Source organism: Lepidochelys olivacea (genome assembly GCF_965140295.1).
Source record: "Lepidochelys olivacea isolate rLepOli2 genome assembly, chromosome: 3".
NCBI lineage: Eukaryota > Metazoa > Chordata > Testudines > Cheloniidae > Lepidochelys > Lepidochelys olivacea.
The window spans coordinates 202,063,175-202,087,343 of NC_140413.1; the positions used below are offsets into that span (position 1 = coordinate 202,063,175).

Here is a 24,169-nt window from a genome sequence, read left to right on the forward strand (position 1 = left end):
ATGTACTTGCACACCTCATGCATGTAATCCAATCAGAACACTCAGTTTAAAATAGTCAAAATAGACTGGTTTCCATGAAACTTAGATTTCAACAAGATAGTATTCTCCCAGACAGAAGTTCCATTGGAAAATTTTTGATCAGCTCTAACAACATGATTTTTGAGTCACACGATAGCTGAAATGGCTGGAGGTAGAAAGTTAAAATGTGGCATAGATATAGCCCTCAGCCAGGAAAAGAGCCTTTATTTTTTCAAGAGAATATTTTCTTTTATCAGAGTTATGCCTCTGTGAAAGTCACCTACTGAGCATGCACAGATATGGTCACCAAGTACACGTAAAGCAGCATTTACCCTTCTGTGTGTCTGGCTAATTTAGCTACAAGGGCAAAAGCGTAGGGGAAATATATTGCTGCAAATTGGTCGATACACTTATGGCTGAAGAACTGAAGGTGCAAAGGGCTTGAGCCCTGCTGTAATGTGGCCGAGTTCCTTTGTAGCTAGGGAAGAAACCTGCACAGGAGAGGAAGAACTCTTGCCATTGTACTTCATAAATCTGTCAAAAGAGGGACTCATTTCCACCAGACTCTTAGGTCTGGTCTGCACTACAGCTTCCGGTCGATCTAAGCTGTGCAATGTGAGTTACGTTAGCAATATAACTTGAGTCGACGTAGCTTAGATCTACTTACCGTGGGATCCACGCTACGCTGTGTCGATGGGAGACACTCTTCTGCTGACATTACTCCACCTCAATGAGAGGCGGAAGCACAGAAATCGATGGGAGAGCGTTCTCCCATCAGTTGAGCTGGTCTTCACTAGACTTGCTAAAACGATGCCGCTGCATCGATTGCAGCAGCGTGGATTTAGCTCCGTAGTGAAGACAAGCCCTTAAAGAGCACCCAGTTAGGGCATTCCAAGCCAGAGAATTCCATATTATGGAACTGATCAGAGCCTTGAGTAGCTCTAGAGAATAAATAAGAAAGAAATATATGGTCCATTTATTGGCCAGCAGAGCTTCTTCATCCTGGAAAGCAAAGCTCCTTTTGTTGTTTAAAAAAAAGTCCGTCCCCCCTTTTTTTTTAAATTGCTCAGTAATCTTTCCTGGCTTCTCAGAGAGAACACAAAATTAGGTAACAATTAATATTTTGTATAATGCCCAAATATACAGGCTTTATGATGGAGACCATAATTTTTGGTGGATTTATAGCTAGGCAAAATTTGGGGTTTCGAGTTGTGCAGTTCAATTTTTTATGTTTTCAGAATGAAATATTCAAACTTTTTTGTTTCAAAACATTTTAAACAAAAACGGGAATGAAATATATGTGTAAACAAAATAAAGTCAAAATCAGAATGAAATGTTAAAATTTAATCAAAACAAAATGTTTTGATCAACCTGACACTTCTCGGGTTTGTTCTGAATCTTGTTTCAGAGGAAGTTCAATTACTTTTTTGATTTTGTTGTTGTTCTTTGTTTGTTCCATTTCAGAATGGAATTTTTTTTAAATTTCATGTATAAAAGGGAAATCCAGTTCCCACACAGTTCTAGCTGCGATATCTTTTTTAAGAGGTTCTCTTGTACTCAAAATGGAGGGCACTGCAGTGTTGCCAACTCATGATTTTATTGCAAGTCTTATGGTAGTTGTCCTTCTTAAAGCCCCAGGTCTTGGAATCATGTGAACACCTGAGAATCTCAGCTTTGATTTTTAAAGATAAGTACGTTTCTAGCCCAGAGGGTTTCAGAGAAAAGCTTAAAACCATTATTCAAGTGCATTTGAAAGCTTCAACCATCAAAGAAAACGAACCCCAATTTATTTTATTTTTTAAAATCTTGAGATTTTTAAGCTATTAGTGTTTCGGGGGAGGAGCTGACTGGGGGGGCTATTTTTGTTTTTTTGAATGCTAGAGGCTAGCAATATTGGGATTACTTTTGTTTAAACTTTTAAAAAATTGCCAGGGGCTAAAAACCAAAAATGGGAAATGTCAACGCAAAACCATGGGTTAGGATAAAAATATTTGTGTTATTGTAGCACCTGGAAGCTGGAGTCATTGACCAGGACAGCCTTGTGCTAGGCACTGCAAATACACAGAGCGAAAGGATGGTTCCTGCCCCAAAGAGCTTACTCTCTCTCTAAAGATAAAATAAGAGCTGACAGGTGGATCCATGTAGCCTGCTCCTGCTGTCATTAGGATTCCACTGACATGGGCTCCCGTTTGTTATTGTGTTTCTGTTTTGTTTTTGTTTTTTAATTTGATACTTCCCAGAAATGAAGCAATGGCTGAAAACTTGGAGAGTGCAGGTTTATACTTAGGCACCAGTGGAAACAAAATAAGAGATCAGAATGCTAAGAATGGGAAAGGATGAGGGGACCAGAGTGATAAGACTTCACAAAAGGAAGCTAAAAATGACGGTAAGTAAGATCTTAGCAGTAGAGAGAGAGACTAAAGGGCACTTGATTTCAAACAAGACAGAATAATTGGAGAGAGCTCAGAAGAGAGGAACAAAACCGGTGAAAGGTTTGGAAGATAAGACCTATGAGGAAAGGTTAAAAGAACTAGGCCTGTTCTATCTGGAGAAAATAAGCTTAAAGGAGACATAATTGTCTACAGATATGTAAAGGGAAGGTATAAAGAGTACGGGGATCAATTTATTCTCACCAGTCAAGGAGGACAAAACTAAGAAGAATGGTTTTAACCTTTAGAGGGCCATGGAGGAGTATCCTCCTATCTGCTGTGTGCTCTTTACAGAAGACCTGGAGACAAACATCCAATTTACATCCTGTCTCCAAGCAGCAGAAAGACTGCCTTTTTCTCCTCTGTTTCCCTCCCCTCCTCCAGCCCCACAGCCAGTTCCCAGCCCAGGGCTAGACTTGCTTCCCATGAGCCCAATGTCCTCCAGACTTCTACCCATCTTCAAGCACTGCTGGCCCCACCTCCCTGTTAGCTCAAGCTGCCGCCTCTGTGCTTGCTCCAAATACTTCAGGTCTTGCTGTTTCCCAGTCCAACAGATGCGCTGAATACTGGTAGCAGAGATAAGTGGGCCACAGACTTAGGTGGAGGAGAGAGGGTTTGTCCAGCATGAGGCAGCAGGAATGGTTTCCTTCCCCCCTCCCAAAAAAATCCCAACCTATCCCGCTCCCTAGCTGCTGGGAATCTTTCCTCTTCCCTGGTATAATGACCCCACAGCAATCTGGCTAAAGCTCTAGAAATGTGGCCCTTCTCCAAGGTGTTGAACACACTGTAGGCTGGAATGAGCCATTAGGCTGTGCTCCGAGTAAGTGGTGGTGTGGAAGCTGTCCTGCCCTGGGAGTAGCCTGGGTGAGAATTGTGACTCAGACTGTGTGCTGTTCATCCCCTGCACCTCTTTGCTGTGGGATCTGAAGTAAATTACTTCAGCCCTTTACAGGGTACAGTTTATCCATCTTTCCCCTGTGTATCTGGCCGCCCACTCCTTGACCCTCTCTGGCCATCCCTTGCAAGTACTGGGCAAGCAGCGTCTGCTCGCTGTGGCCAGAGCCACGAAGGGTTAGGGGTAATCTAGCCCCGGGAATGATTAGTCAGTCTCTTGCGGATTAAATCATAGCAGAAAAAAAATGTTAAATATCCCAAAAGGCATTATCAGAACAACCCATAGAACAGTTGTCCAGGGGTGGCTGTAAAATCTCCATCGCTGAAGTTCCGCAGGGCTAAATCAAACTCCCATCCCAAAGGTGCTGGAGATTGTTGGAGAACGATAATGAAACCAGGCCTGTCACTGTGCAGCAGGTAGACAAGATGACCCAACGGAGTGCTCTTCAAAGCAAATGCGCCAATGATCACGGAAACAGCCAACTTCACCATGCAGCTAAATCTGTAGTGGGGGCGGGAGAAGAGGCAGGGTGGGGGCAGAGCAGGGGTGGGAAGGGTGGGGGTGGGGCCTTGGGGGAAGGGGTGGAGTGGGGGTGGGGCCTTGGGCAGAGCAGGGTCGAGCACCCTTCAGCAAATCAGAAAGTTTGGTGCCTCTGCTCTGAATCCCCCCTTTACATGCTAGCCAGCCGTGCCGGGGATAGCAAGCTGCTCCTGCAGAGGGATGTGGTAGCAGGTGCTCAGCCTCAGTGTGCCTGATGTTTCCTGGGCTCCCCAAGGGCTGTGCAGCTCCACTCTTTCGTTTGCTATGAGCTGTGTCTAAATGGCACAGTCGGGCCCTTGATATTAAAGGCATGATTCTCTTCTCACAGGGAATCACTTCTCTCCAAAAGGCAAAGCTTCGCTGCATGAATGGAGATTTTGCTAGTATAGGTGAAGATGCTGAAGGGTGGCTGGAATTTGAAGCAGGATCTCTGCTTGTCTTGCATTACTGAAATGGTGGACAAGCTATGAACCCTCTTCTAACTTCAGCAGGATGCAATCTAAGTGTGAATGTATTAGGGCCTGATGCTCGGCTGGTGAAAACAGTCCTCCTGCCAAGATTTAAGCTTGCTGAGCATCTGGCCTATAGTTCTGAGATGCAAGTTCTTCTATTTATTTCTGTTTCATATTAGGTATCATCATTATCATGACATAGCTAATCACTTTGAGGATAAATACAGAAAGTATCTGAACACCTCATAATCCTACCATAACTAGGGCCATATCAGACCTCCAATAGATGCCAGTGGGATTATGTGCAGAGTAAAGCGCTACTCCATGTGAGTAAGTGAGGCGGAATTGGAAACTTTGAATCAGTAAAAACTAACATCCGTTTTATACTCTGCAGGTAATGATGACAGATTTAAAAATTTGAGACAGTGTCAAGATAAACTACTTCTTGTTTCTGTTCTCCCACACCTCCCCTTCCCTTCAGGTTTTTCCACCATGTTTGGAAAGAAAAAGAAAAGACTTGAAATTTCTGGACCGTCAAATTTTGAGCACCGGGTTCACACTGGATTTGATCACAGAGAACAAAAATTTACAGGACTACCTCAACAGTGGCACAGCTTGCTAGCAGACACTGCAAACAGGCCGAAGCCTATGGTGGACCCTTCATGTATCACACCCATCCAGCTTGCTCCCATGAAGGTAGTGTACAGGGTCTGGGTTTCCTATTGTCTTTGAGCTTTTCATGCAGGTTCCAGCTCTTGGCAGTTTTACAGGAGTAATGTTGGTACATGTTCTCCAGTAGGACTGAGGGTTATACTTGTTCATGCACCAAATGCATATTTGTTGGCCCAGGACCTGCTATTGGTAAGGTACAGATGGAATGCTGGGCCTGCCTGGAGTCTCACCGACTTCGCCACGGATCAATGCAGATACAGCAGTCCACCCGCTTGCTACCAATTTCAGAAACTGGGCCGTCATGTGTTACACTGTAAGTCAGCAAGTTTCCCTTCCTTTCCTTTCATCCCCACTATAGCCATGAGACTAAATCCTGGACCTTTTAAGTCAATTGGAGCTCTGCCGTTGACTCCATTATAACCAGGATGTATGTGTATATTGCATTTGTCTCATCTTTCTTACAAGTACTAATAGCATTGTGGTAGCACACAGTCAGGATCCAGGCCACAGCATGCTAAGCACTGTCCAACCCAAAAGGAAGATTTTGTCCACATCCCAAAGAGCCTAGTCTGAGACATGCAACATATAACGTGTTAGTGGAGGGCTATACCCCAAATCAGTTATTAAATTCTTTGAGGGAGAGAGAATACTCTCTCTCAAATGTATTTTTAAAAACAAACATAAAAATGACCTAAAATAGATTTTATGTGCATAAAAATGTCATACCTCCAAAGGGCAATTGGCACTGTCCAGGGTTAGGTGAAAGTGTCGCATGTCAGAGTGGACAACTGCAAGTCTCCCTTTTCCAATTGTATAGCACTCCCGTTTCTAGCCCTGCAGGGCTGCAAGATATCTGATCACACACCTGGCACTGGAGTGATTTGTCCATTTTGGGCCTTAAGCAAGGGTAATGTGGAGACAGAAGCACTACACCTGGAGAAGGAAGATTTAAGAAAATAATAATTAGGGCAGCTGTGTTAAGATCCTTTAAAATTGAGACGTTCTAGACTAAGCTCAGGGAAGATGGGTTAGTGGGCAGAGTGCAGGTGAGATAGTCAAAGGGGCATGATAAAGGGGCATGTTCAGATGGCTCTACTGTATCACACACCTGACATGTGAATGCATGTGTTTTCTCTCTCTCTCATATTCACACATGCTGCTCTTTCTTTCTTACGCTGACTCTGACTAGCCTAGAAGAGAAGCTCTGGGACTTAAAATTCTTATTGGCTTCTTTCCATCCACGAAAAAATATCAATTCTAAGAGTACAAACCATCCATTTGTATTTGTTAATCCCTCCTTGCCAAAGTCAGGTTTACTGCCAACTGCTGTGTAATGCGCTCTCTACCGGCGTGATCAGGATTGTTGCAGAGCAAAGGATTTCTGGTGTGATTAAAATAGCTTGATGCTGTTGTGTAAAGGAAACAGCAGGAAGGCATTTGCCTGCTAGATGTCAATGCGAATAAGGACAATTGCATTCCACAGGCCCCCTCCGGAGCACCATATATCTGATCCAGTGGGTATTTGGCCATAAATTAACAAAGATGTTATAGAGAGGAAAAATCAGATTACTATTTTGCTGCAATCTCATCCATTTTATGGATTTTTTTTTTGAGTGATCCGTCTTCAGGCTTAAAATCTTTTAAAATGTATTGGATTTGTCAGCTGCACATAGACCGTCTTAATTATGGGGCCAGGCCAGCAAAGACTTGCACATGTGAGCAGCTTTGCTCATGTGAACGGTCCCTTTGAAGCCATAGGCACATGTGCATAAGTGTCTGCAGGATCGAGCCCTGACTGACTAGGTGAAGAGTTGTGAGACCGTGTACAAAGACAAAACCTGATGCCATTGGGGTGGTGAGAATCATTTGCAGTTATTTTAATAGACAGACACTATCTTGTCCACCCTTGTATTTATGAAGTAGTTGTTTTTATTAGTCCTGGAAATCATATAGGGTCCAATCTGGCAATGGGGCTATGCATAAACTCCTATTGTATACTGTAGGAGTTCTATGCACAGTGGACTTGCTTTCATGTTACTTGGTGGTTATCCACTTTTTTCTCTTTCTCTCCTCTCCTCCCACCTCCTCAACAATATAATTACTGCACAAGATCTTATCACCATATTCCCACCACCATCACCCAGAACAATCTAATTTGAGGACTTAAGTAAGGTACTTCTGGAAATTTAAGTCCCATTTTCAAAATTGACTTTGGCACAGATCCCCAAAGGTGCCTAATTCCCATTGATTTCAGGGGGAGTTAGATACCTGAATACCTTTGTAGATCGGAGTCTTAGTCACTTAGGAACCTATACTTTCAATGAGATGGAGGATCCTAAGTCACTTTTGACAATGGGACTTAAGCTCCTAAAACTCTTCAGAAGTTCCTTGGTGATTATCCCTTGTCTACACTACAATTAGCACATTTTAACTAATATAATTTTTATATTTTCGTGGAAACGTGCCCACAATATAATGTGTTCTGAATCACAAAATGATGGTGGGCTAAAAGCCCCTTTAAAATTTGTAAAGTGCAGTTTTAGGTCATAAAGCTGATATGGTAATAAAGGCATTGTGGGTTTCTATGTTTATTCTCTCTTTAATTACTTCTGTATCGAATGTGCGGAGTTTGTAACGCAAAAAGCATATTGCTAATGGCTAGTCCTCTGGAGCTAAAAGGTTATGTAGATTCTGCAGTCAGAACCTAAGTGATGGTTTTGTTGATGCTCCCTGAGACAGAATTGATTGGTTGCTTTGAGCCTAATCAAGTAAGGGAAAAACTCCCATTGGCTTCAATGGGCTTTGGATCAAGCCTTGTTACATAAGGAGCTGAGTTGGGAAGGCAAATAGACAGCAGGGATAGCAGTCACTCTTTGTCACAAGGTGCCACCTACTTGAACCTGAGCAACAATGACAAATGGGCACAGGAGATAAAACCCCATACATCCCATTCCAAGTAGATGCCTAATGTATTGTATCTACATCTGGCAGAGACCTGAAGATTCTGTGCTTTTTTTTTTTTTTATACTTTGGCAACACTTCAATAGCTTTTCAAGTGTACTTGGATTTTCAGAAAGTCTTTGACAAAGTCCCTCACCAAAGGCACTTAAGCAAACTGAGAGCAGTCATGGGATACCAGAGAAGGTCCCCTCGTGGATCAGTAACTGGTTAAAAGACAGGAACAAAGGGCAGGAATAAATGGTCAGTTTTCAGAATGGAGAGAGGTAAATACCAGGGTCCCCCAGGGATCTCTACTGGGACCAGTGCTGGTCAACATATTCATAAATGATCTGGAATAAAAGGGGGTTAAACAGTGAGGAGGCAAAGTTTTTGCAGATGATAGAAAATACTCAAGATAGTTATGTCCAAAGGTGATTGCAAAGAGTTACAAAGGGATCTTACAATAGTGCATGACTTGGTAACAAAATGACAGGTTAAATTCAGTGTTGATGATAAAGGCAAAGAAATGCCTATTGGAAAACAGTCCCATCTACACATACACAATGATGGGCTCTAAATTAGCTGGTACCACTCAAGAAAGAGACCTTGGAGTCATTGTGGAGAGTTTGCTGGCTAGTGCTGCACATTAAGTATATGTTTTCAAAAAAGCTACAGCTCTTAGGAACCATTAGGAAAGAGATCAATAATAAGACAGCAAATATCACAATTCCATTGTGTAAATCCATGGTACACCCCTCTCTTGAGTAGTGTGTGCAGTTCTGGTTGCCCCATCTCTAAAAGGATATATTAGAAATGGAAAAGGTACAGAGAAGGGCAACAAAAATGATTAAAGGGATGGAACAGCTTCCGTCTGAGGAGAGATTGAAAAGACTGGGACTGTTCAGTTTGGAAAAGAGACGACGAAGGGGGGATACGAGAGAGAGCTATAAAATCATGACTGGTGCGGAGAAAATTACTAAGGACGTTTTATTTACCCCTTCACATAACACCAAAACCAGGGGTCACCTAATGAAACTAACAGGCAGCAGGTTTAAAGCAAACATAAAGGAAGTGCCATTTCACACAACGCACTGTCAACCTGTGGAATTTGCTGCCAGGGGATGCTGTGAAGGCCAAAACTATAACTGGATTCAAAAGAGAATTCGGTAAAGTCACAGAGGACAGGTCCATCAATGGCTTTTAGTCAAATTGGTCAGGGATGCAACCCCATACCCTGGGTGTCCCTAAGCCTCTGGCTGCCAGATGGGGGGACTAGACGACCGAGAATTGAGCACTTGATGATTACCCTGTTCCATTCATTCCCTTTGAAGCATCTGGCATTGGCCACTCGCAGACGACAGGATACTGGGCTAACTGGACCATTGGTCTGACCCAGTATGGCCGGTCTTATGCCAATGAAATAGCTGGAATTCAAACTGTATTCACTGTAAGCTGGAATTCAAACTGAATTCACTGTAAGTACTTCAAAATTCATTCATTTCAAACATGTGGTCAGGAATAATGGAATACCCGTGCTCAAGCTTAGCACAATCATTCAAATATTTGGTCAGTACAGATGACCCAGATAGCAAGAGACTGTTGTGCATGTCAGAAGTTATATGAGTTCTGAAACCTATGCTTCCCAGGTCCCCATCAGAAGGAAAAATTCACTTGTGAATAAGTACAGAAATCAAAATTTCTGACAGGATGCAGAAGTTAGATCTAGCAGCGGAAACTTTCCAGAAAGCAGGGACCTTGTAAAGGACAATGGGGTAATGGTGGATAACCAATTTAACACAAGCTCCAAGTGCAATGCTTTGGGTAAGAGGGCCCGGCCCTGCTGCCTACCTGCCCTTCCGTGTGCCAGGTGTGCAATTCCCTGTGAGTTCAGGGACTGCAGCTGTGGTAAGTCCTTGCATAGACCTTGCAGTGTGGCTTCTTGCATTCCACCAGCCTTTTAAGGCCATGTCACAATCAGACCTGTTACTGGCAGTTAGGGTGTTAGAATTTCTGTATAATCTTCTGAGGAAAGCCAGCTTTACTCTAAATATCAGGAGGTGACTCATGCATAACGCTGCCAGTCTGTCACGGAAGTCACGGATTCCATGACTTCCGGAACCTCCGTGACTTCTGCAGCGGCCAGTGCAGCTGACACAGGGCAGACGGAGCAGCTGTTGGTTCTTTTCAGCTTCCCCCTAGCAGTCAGGTTCTTTATGCCCATGCTGCTTTGTGCATTCAAACTCCTCCTCTCCACCCGCAGCCAAAACAACCCAGATGAAAAAACAGTGTATTTGACCTAAGCTGCTTCATAGTGCAGTATTTGTTCAATATACTTTATAAACAACAAGCTAAAAATATCAAGACTTCAAACTGAATTAGTTGTCTTCAAATATACCCAGCCAACCGATTTCACTCCTACTGCAGCATGGAGCTTGGCTGAGGCTAGATGGCCTGACCATGCTCTGCAGCTGTAGAATACAACATGAATCCTGAGAGGTTTCCTATCTCCACAAGAGTAGCTGTGTAGGCAAAGCACAGCTGCTGAAAAGTCACCTGTGGACTCTACCTACCCAGGCCTTTAGAGAGGATGACTAGAGGGACTGCACATTTGCTCCTTGGGAGTAGTGTAGCGAAGAGCCTTAAATGGCCTGCACACACTAAAATGGTGCTCCTGGCTGGCAGTTTTTAAATGGAACTTTCAACTGGGAGAGATGCCTGAACAAACATTCCCATCTGTGATTCCTAGTGCTATCTCCCTCCATCCATCACACACACACACACACGCACACACACACACGGGGAAGGGGGAGGAGCAGGGGACGCAGAGAGCCATATTGGAGATAGGATATTTCGACACAAGCTCACCTCCCACCCCAAAAAGCATCTCATCCCTCACCTATGGAGCAACTCCGCCATGAGCCTGTTCTTCTGAGGATCAGCCAGCCTGTTATTTACACCTCTGTGTAATCATGGTCAGGATTTGTGTCCCCTCTTCTGATATGGTCCCACTGTAAATTTGAATTCAGTACGAAATAGGAATGTTTATTGATAGGTGTTGCTAGTTTTAATTACTAAATTACTATAAAGCATTCAGGGAGAAACTTTCTTCTGCAGGGATAATGTTTCACTTGGGGGGGGACTTGCTTTGCTACACATTTAAGGCCTGGTATTACTTCCTTTATTTCCAGTCTTCCGCCTCTGCAAGAATAATACAAATACGCCACCTAGTGTGCGAGGATGTGTTCTACATTGGCATTAACTTGGTAGGAGAGTGAACGGAGCTTATTCTCCAATGTAACAGTCTTACAGGAAACCTATCAGTGCATGAACAAAACTAATTGAGTCAGAAATTCACATTTCAAAGACCAGTATATTTTCCATTATTGGATTGGTATGTTTGATACATCTACTATAATCCGTATGAACACACTTATAAACAAGGATGTTGATCCAGAGGGTTGTTTGAGGCATGCTGAATGGCATTAGTGTGAATGTAGGTGGTAAAAGTGTTAATAGCACACTGTCAATTTTAATTGACTCATTTCAGAACATTCCATTTTAATATTCAGTACCCTTTAAATAATGTCCATGTTCTTTAGTTCCTTTAAAATAATTCTGATGTTGGTGTTTGTACAGCAAGGGAGAAACTGCCTGTCTAAGATACCTGCCCTGCATTGTGATCCACTAAGGTGCACTGGTGTATGTGTGGATAGTCCATTTCAAGTCCATGAAATGCTACACAGTCACCAGGATCTGTATTATTGGCTGTCAGAGCAGGATCAGGGCCGAACTGACTGTACAGAAGAGAGTGTGAAACTGACTATATAAAAAAAATGCTGTCAAACATGCAAAGTAAATAAATGGAAAAATGTCCCATTCTCTCCCCCACCCCCCCACCATATGTTTTAGGTGGTGTTTGTCACTACAGTAGGTACTAAATGTTTAAAGTCCTGTACCTCTAACTCAAGAAGAGTGTACCAAAGCATGAAGAATGGTCCTTGGGCCTGTTGAATCACTAAGATGCTTCTTTTTCTGGCCCATTTAGCCTGTGCAGACTGCAGTGAAATTCCATGCAAGGAGTGAAATCCTGACTTCAACAGGGCCAGGATTTCACCCAAGGTTTTTGAGTATCCCTGACTGCCATAGGCTAGGGCCTGGTAACAGTCAAATCTGCATTGCTGGTGTTGGCAAATTATATTCGTTATTAAAGATCTGAAGGCAAAATGTAGAAGAATTACAAACCCTTAAGAATAAGGGACCAGATCATAATTATCTTGCAAATCTGCAATTGCATAATTTCTCTCTCTATGCATCTTGGACCCAATTTTGTGAACATGCAGGTCCATAAATTTGCTCCTGTGAATAGTTTGTGTTGGGACAATAATGTACAGGTATGAGAATGAACTTCCAGGGTAAGTGATTGGTTTTTGTGTTAAATATCAACATTTACTAGTATCTTAAACATCTCATAACTAGAGCCCTGCAAATCCCCGGATATCCACTTCATATCCGCGGTCCATTTTTGCAGGTAGTGGATCGGATGCAGATACAGCCATGCAGGGCTCTACTCACTGGCGGCACCTGGCCTGAGGCGTCTGGCTCAGGCAGCCCTAGGGGCTCAGCACGCTTGGGGATGGCTGCCACCAGCCAGTGGTGGGGGCTGGGCGGCAGGCAGGAGTCAGGGTTGTCCAGCACCTGTTTGTTGCGCTGCTTCCTGTCCAGCAGCTCAGGCCCCTCGGGCAGTGCCAGTGTCCCCACTATGGCCCAGCCCGGCAGCACTGGGCATGCTCCTGGCTCCTGGGCAGCGGGGCCTGCCCTGGCCAGAGGAATTGGAGTTGGTGGGACCCTGGCATCCCACCCTTCCTGCGCTCACGAGTCCCCGGGAGCAGCACGTGATGCAATGCAAACCCTTCTCCCCAGCCCCCGCAACGCCTCTTCTCCTTGAGTCTGCCCCCGTGCCACCCTTTACCCCCAGTCTCCACCCTGGTACGGCCTCTTTCCTGCAAGAGCCCCGCTCCCGCTTGCTCATCTCCGCTCCCTTCCCCCCTCCCCACATCGCTAGCCCTTGTGAGACAACTTGCTACTGTGGGTGTGGATGCACATCAAAGGTGGCAAGCGGACGGTGGGTCGGATGCACGTTGATTCTGACAGATACGGATTGGATGCGAATCCACATCTTTATATCCATGCAGGGCTCTATTCGTAACTTCAGTGCTGCGGATATTTAAAACTGAGCATTTCACATTTTAACCCTTCAGTCAGGTAGATATTCTACTTGGATAACTACTGCCTGCACCTGGCTCTTTCCAAGATCCTCAAGGGACCTCATCACATCTTGTCACTTGTAATCTAAGGCCCCAATCCTGAAAGCACTTGTGCACATGCTTAACTTTATGCATGAGTAGCCCCACTGAAGTCAGTGGGAATATTCATGTGAATATAGATACCCTTACGTGATTGCAGGGTTAAGGCCTAAGTATCTGATCCTGCAAACCCTTATTCATGTGAGTAAGCTCTACTCACGCAAGTAGTACCACTGATTTGAATGGGACTATTCATGTAGGTAAGGAGTTGCTGGATCAGGTCCTACAGTGACATAATAACATAAATGAGATAATGCCGATTACAGCTTTTGGTTACAAATATTAACTGTAATACAATAAATGTCATTCACATGGCACATGATATGGCTTACTTCATCTTGATTTTAAATAACATCATTGAAGGGCTAGATTGGGCAACCCTTCATTGTGTTGGTGACTGCTTACTCCGATGAGAAATATTCATGTATACAAGTGAAGGCTGCCCAGTTTAGCTCTCAATCTCTTCTCTTTATTGCAGGTTATCAGTGCCAAACACTAGGTGGCAGCAAGAAATCTTTAGAAATTCATCTACCTCTACTCGTGTGTCTTAAAATCATTCAGGCACTGCGAGTGAGAAATCTGCGTGGACATTGCAGAGGGAATTTGTCAGTGATCCGTTTTATCCTCACTCATAAGCCTTATAAATTCTCTTTTACAGAGAGCTATGAAAAACGTCCATATCAAACTACTTGTATTGCAGTTGGGCTCCGCATTTGGTTGATTTTATAGAAGACCACTTTTAGGGCATCCATTTTGCATTTAAACAATAACAAAAAGCACCTGATTCTGCATCTGTGTTCTTACACATTCCATTGTCGGGCACCTTCTTTGTTAGTTTCTGGTATCACTAATAACGGGGTGGGGGGACTGATAGTGCCTGCTGTCGTTAAGAGTGGCAAACAATTTCAGTTATAATGGTGTTTCCAGCGTAGTCACAACATGCTGAAGTCCATGAGAGCTCTGCATGCAAAGACCAGCAGGATCAGGAACAGAATAAAGTTATTCTAAGGCTTATTCACCTCTGGAGCAAGAGCTCCCCGTTTAAGTGTATGTATTTATTCTAGCTTCTTAGGCGAACTTGATTAGACTTGAGCTTTGGTGTGCTATAGAAATTTGATTCATCCTTGTTTGTTTTCTTATTGTCCTCCGCCAACACAAGTTCTGACTGTAATAGCTGGGCCCTGTGTATTAGGTACAAATGATCATGGCCAGTTTATAGAGACTATTGAATAAATTGTCTATTGGAAAACTTGATTCCATAGTATGAACACTGTAGGTCAGAGATGACTCATCTCTGAAACAGATCTTTGAAGAGGGAAAGAGATGCAAGGGCAAAATGTTTAGGTTTTTGATCACAAAGATCACATCCTATGGACTTTAATTAACTATCAGGATTGCACAATTAAAAGAATAGCAAAAGCATATGAATTTTACTGAAATAAATAGCTTTTTAGTACAAACAAAACAATAATTGCTACCTGTGTGCTAATTTACATTTAATAATTCCCTAGGTGGAAAGCATAAATTTCCAGTAAAAGCTCTAATAAGATGTTCATAGTCCCAAAAGCTGCAGAGTAATTAATATAAAACAGTGCCCATCGAGCACAATGGGGCTGTGATCTTTGCTTGGGGCCTCTCACTGCTGTTGTACGAATCATAATAATATCAGCATAGCTTAAGCAGTTATGCACATCTTAGTTATGTGTTTTATGCGGCAGTACTGGTCTCAGTTCCACTGTCTATTTTGCCTATCTTTGCAGTCCTAAGTGGTGCAGGAAGGAGAAGGAACAGCACTTTGTGTGATACCTTGTCAGACAGACAGATTAATTTATTAAGGATGTCAGGGTCAATCTATTGCTGATAATGGAATACCACTGAAAGTGGTTCAGTCCAGCAAATCAAATCAAATCTAAATTATGCCAGAAGTGTTTCAGCAGCTTCATGTAAATTAGACCATATTATTATACTATGTATCACCTTTCTACAAGTTACATGGACAAAATTTCTCTGAAAAACTGTCCTTCTGTTTCCTTTGAGAATGCTCACCAAAAAGAGGCCACCTTTTGGGTTTTGTATACAAAAATAAGTAAATAAAACACAAATGCAGGTGGATCTTGATGTCTATAGTGTCTCCTGCCTTTTAAATTTGACTTATCTGTTTAGATTTCTGCCTAATAATTCTTACTACTGTGTTACCAAAATTTCAGTTGGAAATCATTTACAGATGTACAGTACTATTTATATGTGCTATTGCTATTCCTATGTTTTGCATTTTATGATGACCGTCTTCAGAAAACTAAGAGTCGTGTGTGTCCCAGGAATAAGAAAAAAATAATAATCCTGCTATTGGATTTACTGTTCTGATGAATTTACTTCAGGCATTTATTTTGCTAGTACAAATCTCTAAATTCTCTGAAGTAACCAAAAAAAAACCTGTTACAGGAGAAATTTAGGAAGACCATAATATTTTCAGACATTCCACTAAAAATCATTTGAACATATTAATAGCCTTGGGTGGGGTATGTGTGTATACACACAATTTTCATTAAATATTTTAAAACGGCTGTCAGGGTCATTAGCTCTGCATTTCCAATATTAGAATGTTGGGAATTAAACTCTCCCATTCTGTGAGGACAGGTGGGGCTAAGTACCTAATAACTCATAAGAACGGCCATGCTGGGTCAGACCAATGGTCCATCCATCTAGCCCAGTTTCCTGTCTCTCTGACAGTGGCCCAAGCCAGATACATCAGAGAGAATGAACAGAACAGGGTGAGTATAAATGGCAGTGGAGACCATGAGCCATTGCTTAGCAAAGTAAAGACACCTGAAGAGGATAGGAATGTGCGTTACCTAGGGAGGTGGTAGAATCTCCTTCCTTAGAGGTTTTTAAGGTCAGGCTTGACAAAGCCCTGGCTGGGATGATTTAACTGGGAATTGGTCCTGCTTGGAGCAGGGGGTTGGACTAGATGACCTTCTGGGGTCCCTTCCAACCCTGATATTCTATGATTCTACTCACGTATACACCCTACATGGCTCTCTACTTGCCTCTCCATCGACAATGCTATTCCTAGCCGGGTAGCGTCCCACTACCTCCCCACTGTTGGAGCCTTTCCTCACCACAGTGAAAGGCTCTGGCAGTGGGCACTGCTGACGCCTTTTCCCCGCTGTCTCCCCTCTGCTGCAGCCTTTCACTAACGTGTCGCTACACACGGCAGTGGGGCACAGCCTGCTTTTCACTGCGGTGTATAGCTACACATACACTACATGCTGCCCCCAGTGGCATGTAGAAATAGGGCAGTACCTCTTTAAACAGGCTGTGAGCCCTCTAGTGGAGCTCACTTTGCTTTATGTTCTACAAGCCGCCAGAAACCAGCCAGAGTAGCCGTACCGACCACCCCTGACCTAAGGGAGGGCGTGAAACTGGAAGGGCCTGGTGTAACTCCTACCAAGGAAGGCTGGGGCATCCATGGGAACGTTGGTGGCTTCGAACTTCCCCAGGTCACGAACTTCCCCAGGTCACCGGCTAAAGTGACCCCGCTCAGTTCGATCTCGAAGGGGGGAGAGATGTGACGAAGTGGGACTGTTCTTAATGTTTCCTCTGAATAGTGTGGGGGTGCCTCAGTTTCCACTAGGCAGTTCTTAAGTATCTAGGGGGTGGGGTAAGGGTGTATGATCATTGCAGAGCCCTAGAGGGCCGGTGTATGCAGGAGTCTGGACACAGAGAATGGCCGACACCCTGTTTCCTGGCAATGGATGGCCTGGGCCCTTCCCCCCTGCCAGGTGAGAGCTAAAGGGTTGGAGAACAAAGGAATCAGGTGACCACCTGGCCCGGGAAAGGAACAAAGCCCAGAGGAGGAGGGGCTGGAGGGAGTTTCAGTTTGGGGCTGGCTGGGACGTGGAGTGAAGTGCAGACGTGGTTGTCTGGCTCACTGCCCCCCAAAATGGACCCAGCTGAGGGGTCCCATTCTCTGCACCTGCAAGCTCTGTTTTAGACCATGTTCCTGTCGTCTAATAAACCTTCTGTTTTACTGGCTGTACGTGTGTAGCTATGACTGGCACATTTGTGTATAATTAGTAAACCTGGTTATTGCATAGTTAACATGGAACCAGTTGTGCCCATGTGGTTTTTTCCCCCCACATTTTTTCAGTTGTTTAAAGAGACAACATACCTATATTTAATACTTGCTAATATCACGGAGTAAAAAGGTTGTCCTCTTCTGTGATTTTTAGGGATTATTTGAGGAACAAAACTTCCCTGGACTTCAGCAGGGCCAGGATTTCATCCACTGAGTTGACTAATGCTCTATAAAATGTCATTGTGACGCACAAAGCTGTTGTGTAGTTTTAAGACGAAAAACATCTTTGGAAACTTTGTGTGGGAGCAGGGGTCTGCAGTTATCACATTACGTGTCAGCTGGTGCAGATATAAAAGCTCTTCACTACCGTACATTTTGTAAAGAAAACAATAATATATTAGACAGTTTCAACATTTTGTTTCTTCACTTGTATGTTATCATAGTGTCAAAATTCTTATTTTAATTAAAAACAGAGAGATGACCATGATGAGGGCAGTGTAAAGAAACAGACTCAAGTGCACGAGTCCTCCTGAAGAAATTCCCCACCACCAAAGCTGTCCATAAAAGCATTGATTTTTGCAGCATAAAATATCATAGCTCTCGCATTTTCCAAAGTGTTTCCAAAAATTCAATCAAACAGCAGCCTAAAATCTTTCATTAGTTTAAGAAGAGAATGGGATTCATTAATCAGGTTAACATGCTTAAAATTGTTAATATGCAAGTTTTCGGCATAGCTTGAACCTCATTTTGAAAAACATCATATGAACCAGTAAGAAGGCTTACCGTGTAGGTGTTAATTAAAATTACTTTTTAAAGACTGTACTCTTGATGCCTGTTTAATTTGTACTCTTCAGAAAGGCAATATAACACATCATCATATTCCCAAAACCCATCATGAACAAATTTTAAATATTTACTTTGTAATATTTAAATAATTTCTAAATAGCTCTTTGTTTTAGATCTTCACAAATGATAGGTGCTGATCTGACAGCCCTTTATTCTCTTGTGATTCACAGATTTTTAAAGCAGAAGGTCCTGCTGTGATCATCTACTCTGACCTCCAGTATGTCTCAGGCTGTAAAAAGTCATCCCATATTCTCCCCATCTGAACTCTTTGCGCTTGTCCACACTGCTGAATTACATCATGTTAATGCACATTTTAACTAACAGGTTGTTAAACATGACTTAGCATTGCTGAATGTTGTAGCAGTGGGTCATAGTTAATCATAGACCTGGTTTAGAAATAGATCTCTCTCCCCCTTGTCTCCCCCCCCAAAAAATTTGAATTTTTGGCAAAAAAATCAAAAACCTAAGTGTCACCATAGCCCCTCGTTTGACTTATAGTTTGGTGGCCGCATGCTCTCGTTCTCCTGTATAGGTTGGACTTCCTGGCCAGTCTACATCTCCCATGATCCACCACACTCACCTCTCTTAGTGAGGAAAGATGGTGCATCCTGGGAGATGAAGTGTGGCTGAGGACACCAGTCAGTAGAGGAGAACATGAGCATGAGGCATCCGAACTACAACTACCATGAGGTACTGTGGTGGCCTTTTTTTTTAACTGAAATTTTTCTGTTTTGGGCTGTTTAATTTGTGACAGAAATCTGAATTTTCTGTGGAAAGCAGATACTTTTAATGGAAAAATTTCATTTTAGTCAGAAAATCAACTTTCCGTTGAAGAACAGTTTAGAGTGATTATTTTAAACCCGACCACATTAACAATGAGTTTCTGATACATTGTTAAACAGGATAGTCCCTCTCTACAGAGAGGGCCTGGTTTTCTCTAGCCCTACACCTTGCATAGTCCCTTACACCAGGGCAAAGTGGCTGTAAAATGCTGCTGTACGGTAATGTTCAATGCCCACTTTGCCCTGGTGTATGTGACTACATAAGGTGCAAAGCCATGGGGGGGGTCCACATTGTTTAGCATTATGTCAGCTAACACATGTTGTAAGGTGTAATTTTCCAGTGTAAACAAGGCACTGCTCGCCCTGATTGACCACCGCACTACTCCAGTTTCATATCAGTGCAACTTCATTGAATCCAGCCCACAGCCATCCAGTGGGCGTATGTGTGAAAAAGGGCTGTAGCGTCATGCCCTGTAATTCCTGATTGGCTAAAAAGAACGGGCAATTGAGAAGCAGGCTCCATGTTTATTTACTCTCCATTCTACCTCTGTTTAATAGTTTATCTCTTGCGTAGTTGTATGTAACTTCTGAATCTAAACACATGTAATAAAAGAGAGACAGTAAATGACGGAACACGGATTCCTTGGATTAGGACAGGTTTCAGAGTAACAGCCGTGTTAGTCTGTATTCGCAAAAAGAAAAGGAGGACTTGTGGCACCCTAGAGACTAACCAATTTATTTGAGCATGAGCTTTCGTGAGCTACAGCTCACTTCATCGGATGCATGCCGTGGAAACTGCAGCAGGCTTTATTTATACACAGAGAATATGAAAAAATACCTCCTCCCACCCCACTGTCCTGCTGGTAATAGCTTATCTAAAGTGATCATCAGGTGGGCCATTTCCAGCACAAATCCAGGTTTTCTCACCCTCCACCCCCCCACACACACAAATTCACTCTCCTGCTGGTGATAGCCCATCCAAAGTGACAACTCTTTACACAATGTGCATGATAATCAAGTTGGGCCATTTCCTGCACAAATCCAGGTTCTCTCACCCCCTCACCCCCCTCCCAAAAACCACACACACAAACTCACTCTCCTGCTGGTAATAGCTCATCCAAAGTGACCACAATGTGCATAATTAAGGTGGGCCATTTCCAGCACAAATCCAGGTTTTCTCACATCCCCCCCACCCCCATACACACACAAACTCACTCTCCTGCTGGTAATAGCTCATCCAAACTGACCACTCTCCAAGTTTAAATCCAAGTTAAACCAGAACATCTGGGGGGGGGGGGTAGGAAAAAACAAGAGGAAATAGACTACCTTGCATAATGACTTAGCCACTCCCAGTCTCTATTTAAGCCTAAATTAATATCCAATTTGCAAATGAATTCCAATTCAGCAGTTTCTCGCTGGAGTCTGGATTTGAAGTTTTTTTGTTTTAAGATAGCGACCTTCATGTCTGTGATTGCGTGACCAGAGAGATTGAAGTGTTCTCTGACTGGTTTATGAATGTTATAATTCTTGACATCTGATTTGTGTCCATTTATTCTTTTACGTAGAGACTGTCCAGTTTGACCAATGTACATGGCAGAGGGGCATTGCTGGCACATGATGGCATATATCACATTGGTGGATGTGCAGGTATACGAGCCTCTGATAGTGTGGCTGATGTTATTAGGCCCTGTGATGGTGTCCCCTGAATAGATATGTGGGCACAATTGGCAACGGGCTTTGTTGCAAGGATAAGTTCCTGGGTTAGTGGTTCTGTTGTGTGGTATGTGATTGTTGGTGAGTATTTGCTTCAGGTTGCAGGGCTGTCTGTAGGCAAGGACTGGCCTGTCTCCCAAGATTTGTGAGAGTGTTGGGTCATCCTTTAGGATAGGTTGTAGATCCTTAATAATGCGTTGGAGGGATTTTAGTTGGGGGCTGAAGGTGACGGCTAGTGGCGTTCAAAGATTGCAAATCATATCAGAATTGTAATTCCTTGATTTATTTCCTGCTCCTAGATCTGCAGGAGTAGTTTAGTACAAAGTAACTATAATGAAACATGTTAGTTCTCACAAATCCCATCTTTAGTACATTAACAATACAAAGCAAGAATAAATTGCTGGGCTGGGATCCTCAACTGGTGTACTTTGAGATTCAGGCCCATTGTGTAATTATTAGCGCTCTGTCTGTGCTCCTTCAGCTTTCAATATTTCTGTAACATTTTTTTTTCAAAAATTTCATTTTGCAGAAAATTTTTTAATGTTGACTTTTTGTTCTGATTCAGGATGAACAGAAATTTCTAAATGTCAGAATTTCCCATGGAACAGGCATTCAGAGATTTGACCAGCTCTGCTCATTTGGGAATAGTTTCATAACTCACTCATAATAAGTACATAAATATCCATATCTCATGCCGATAAAACATCATCACACCACACCCTCTGCATTCTGTGTGTGTGTGAGAGAAGTGTAGATAGATAGATAGGTAGATTAGATAGATGTTATTTTATAGCCTGGATTCAACCAAAAAAAATTAACTTTTAGTATTTCCTTGGGAATATTTCAAGTGACATTTAATGACTGTATTTGTGTATTTTTAAAAAAAGAAAAGAGAGAAAGAAAAGTGACTAAACTGTAGACACTTGACTGGAAGTTTAATACCAAACATTTTATCAAAGTTATTATGTTTTAAAATGTCAAAAGAATCATCAGTGAATGTGATTATAATGAAATGTTGCTCTTGTTGTTATGGCAACTGACTTTAAAAACTGCTGTAAAAAGGTTGACAAATTATACAGTGCAGTTTTGGTTCATCTTTTTTTATAGTCCCCCATCACTTTACTTCTAAAGAATTTTAAACAGTTTGCACTGAAGTTAAGTCATTGAAAATATTATATGTTGTCTCAGATGTTTATATGTACACTTGTTTCAGTGCATCAAATATCAGTTATTTTTCCAGACTGAATAACTTCATTTCTACATTATTCACACTTTCTGTAAATTGAAATGAGAATGTCCCATCATTCTCTTAGCTGCTGACCTATTTTACATCGCTGCCAATATCAGTTTAATCCAATGTGACAGTGTCCAAGTTACATACTTGTAAGAGGGTTTTTTTAAAAAACACACAGTGAGGTCCTAACAGTGCTCCCATTGAAGACACTTAGTTTAGTGGCAGTAGAGAACTCAATGTGCCAGATTAAAAGTGGTTTTTTATCCCTGAAAGCTTATGCCCAAATAAATCTGTTAGTCTTTAAGGTGCCACCAGACTTGTTGTTTTTGTAGCATTTGTGAGACACCAGCTTCAGAATCCTGTTGGAAAACTTTTTGCAAAGTGCTTACCTGGTAGGTCAGTACAAATGATATCAGGAAATATTTCCAGGCATCCGTCTTGGACTGATGATCAAAAAGAAAAAAGTCAGTGCTTGGTCCTTGTAATATTTAATAGATGCATGAGCATGATTCATCAAAGTTTCTCCAGGTTTACTCTGACGTTATTCCATTGAAAGCAACAAAATAACAATGACATAGGGTCTGGAGTAATGCAAAGGTGAATCAGGACCGCACAGCTGTAAAATAAGAATGGCCATACTGGGTCAGACCAAAGGTCTATCTAGCCCAGTGTCCTGTCTTCCGATAGTGACCAATGCCAGGTGCTTCAGAGGGAATGAACGGAACAGGTAATCATCAAGTGATCCATCCCCTGTTGCCCATTCCCAGCTTCTCGTAAATAGAGGCTAGGGACACCATCCCTGCCCATCCTGGCTAATAGCCATTGATGGACCTATCCTCCATGAACGTATCTAGTTCTTTTTTGAACCCTGTTATAGTCTTGGTCTTCACAATGTCCTCTGGCAAAAAGTTCTACAAGTTGACTGTGCATTGTGTGAAGAAATACTTCCTTTTGTTCGTTTTAAATCTGCTGCCTATTAATTTCATTTGGTGACCCCTAGTTCTTGTGTTATTAGGAGTAAATGACACTTCCTTATTTACTTTCTCCACACCAGTCATGATTTTGTAGATCTTTATCATATCCCCCCGTATCATATCCAGCACAGATGGATAGTACAAGTGAAACCCATATATACCATATATATACCCATATATATAATGGTCCAAGTAGAGAACTTGAAGCATAATGGTAATGAAGCTAGATTGACTTGAATCATAGAATCATAGAATATCAGGGTTGGAAGGGACCCCAGAAGGTCATCTAGTCCAACCCCCTGCTCGAAGCAGGACCAATTCCCAGTTAAATCATCCCAGCCAGGGCTTTGTCAAGCCTGACCTTAAAAACCTCTAAGGAAGGAGATTCTACCACCTCCCTAGGTAACGCATTCCATTGTTTCACCACCCTCCTAGTGAAAAAGTTTTTCCTAATATCCAATCTAAACCTCCCCCACTGCAACTTGAGACCATTACTCCTCGTTCTGTCATCTGCTACCATTGAGAACAGTCTAGAGCCATCCTCTTTGGAACCCCCTTTCAGGTAGTTGAAAGCAGCTATCAAATCCCCCCTCATTCTTCTCTTCTGCAGGCTAAACAATCCCAGCTCCCTCAGCCTCTCCTCATAACTCATGTGTTCCAGTCCCCTTGGGTAGGGTGTGACCCAGAGTCAAGCATTCATAAAAAAGTTCCAAAGAATGCCAGTGCACTGAGTCTTCTCTTCACTGACATTATTTGTTCTGGGGACAAGTTGGGTGAGCTAATCTTTTTTACTGGACCAGCTTCTGTTCGTGAGAGAGGCAAGTTTTTGAGTCAGGCAGAGCTCCTCTTCAGGTCTGGGAAGAGTTCTGTGCAGTTTGAAAGCTTGTCTCTTTCACCAGCTGAGGCTGGTCCAGGAAAAGGTATGACCTCACCTACCTTGTCTCGCTAATATCCTGGGACCAACACAGCTGCACCAACACTGCAAACATTATGTACTCTGGTCTATCATACCATACACTAGCAGCTAAAAGTGTAGTGTGTTTTTCACTAAGACTTATCATTGTAGGTATCTATTGTCTCTTCTGTCACAATACAATAAAGAAACAGTATGCTACATAGTTATTAGCATCTGTCATCATTTAAATAATATGGCAAATGATAGTGGGTGGACAGAGTAAAAGATGTTTCTTGTACCAGTGACAGTGAGTCAGGACTGATAGTGCACCCATTACT

General features: G+C 42.7%; 1 protein-coding gene across 4 annotated transcripts in view; it reads left to right on the forward strand.

Moving 5' to 3' along the window:
- Nucleotides 1–24,169, forward strand: part of PAK5 (p21 (RAC1) activated kinase 5) — a 179,069-nt gene that overhangs the window by 105,215 nt on the left and 49,685 nt on the right. For 3 of the 4 annotated variants that reach the window (XM_084622726.1, XM_084622727.1, XM_084622729.1), the window contains one exon: nt 4,816–5,030. In XM_084622726.1, coding sequence (XP_084478852.1) covers nt 4,816–5,030 — 215 coding nt within the window. Of the gene's footprint in view, nt 1–2,258; nt 2,405–4,815; nt 5,031–24,169 lie in introns of those variants that run through there. The other variant, XM_084622728.1, reaches the window with a different exon arrangement.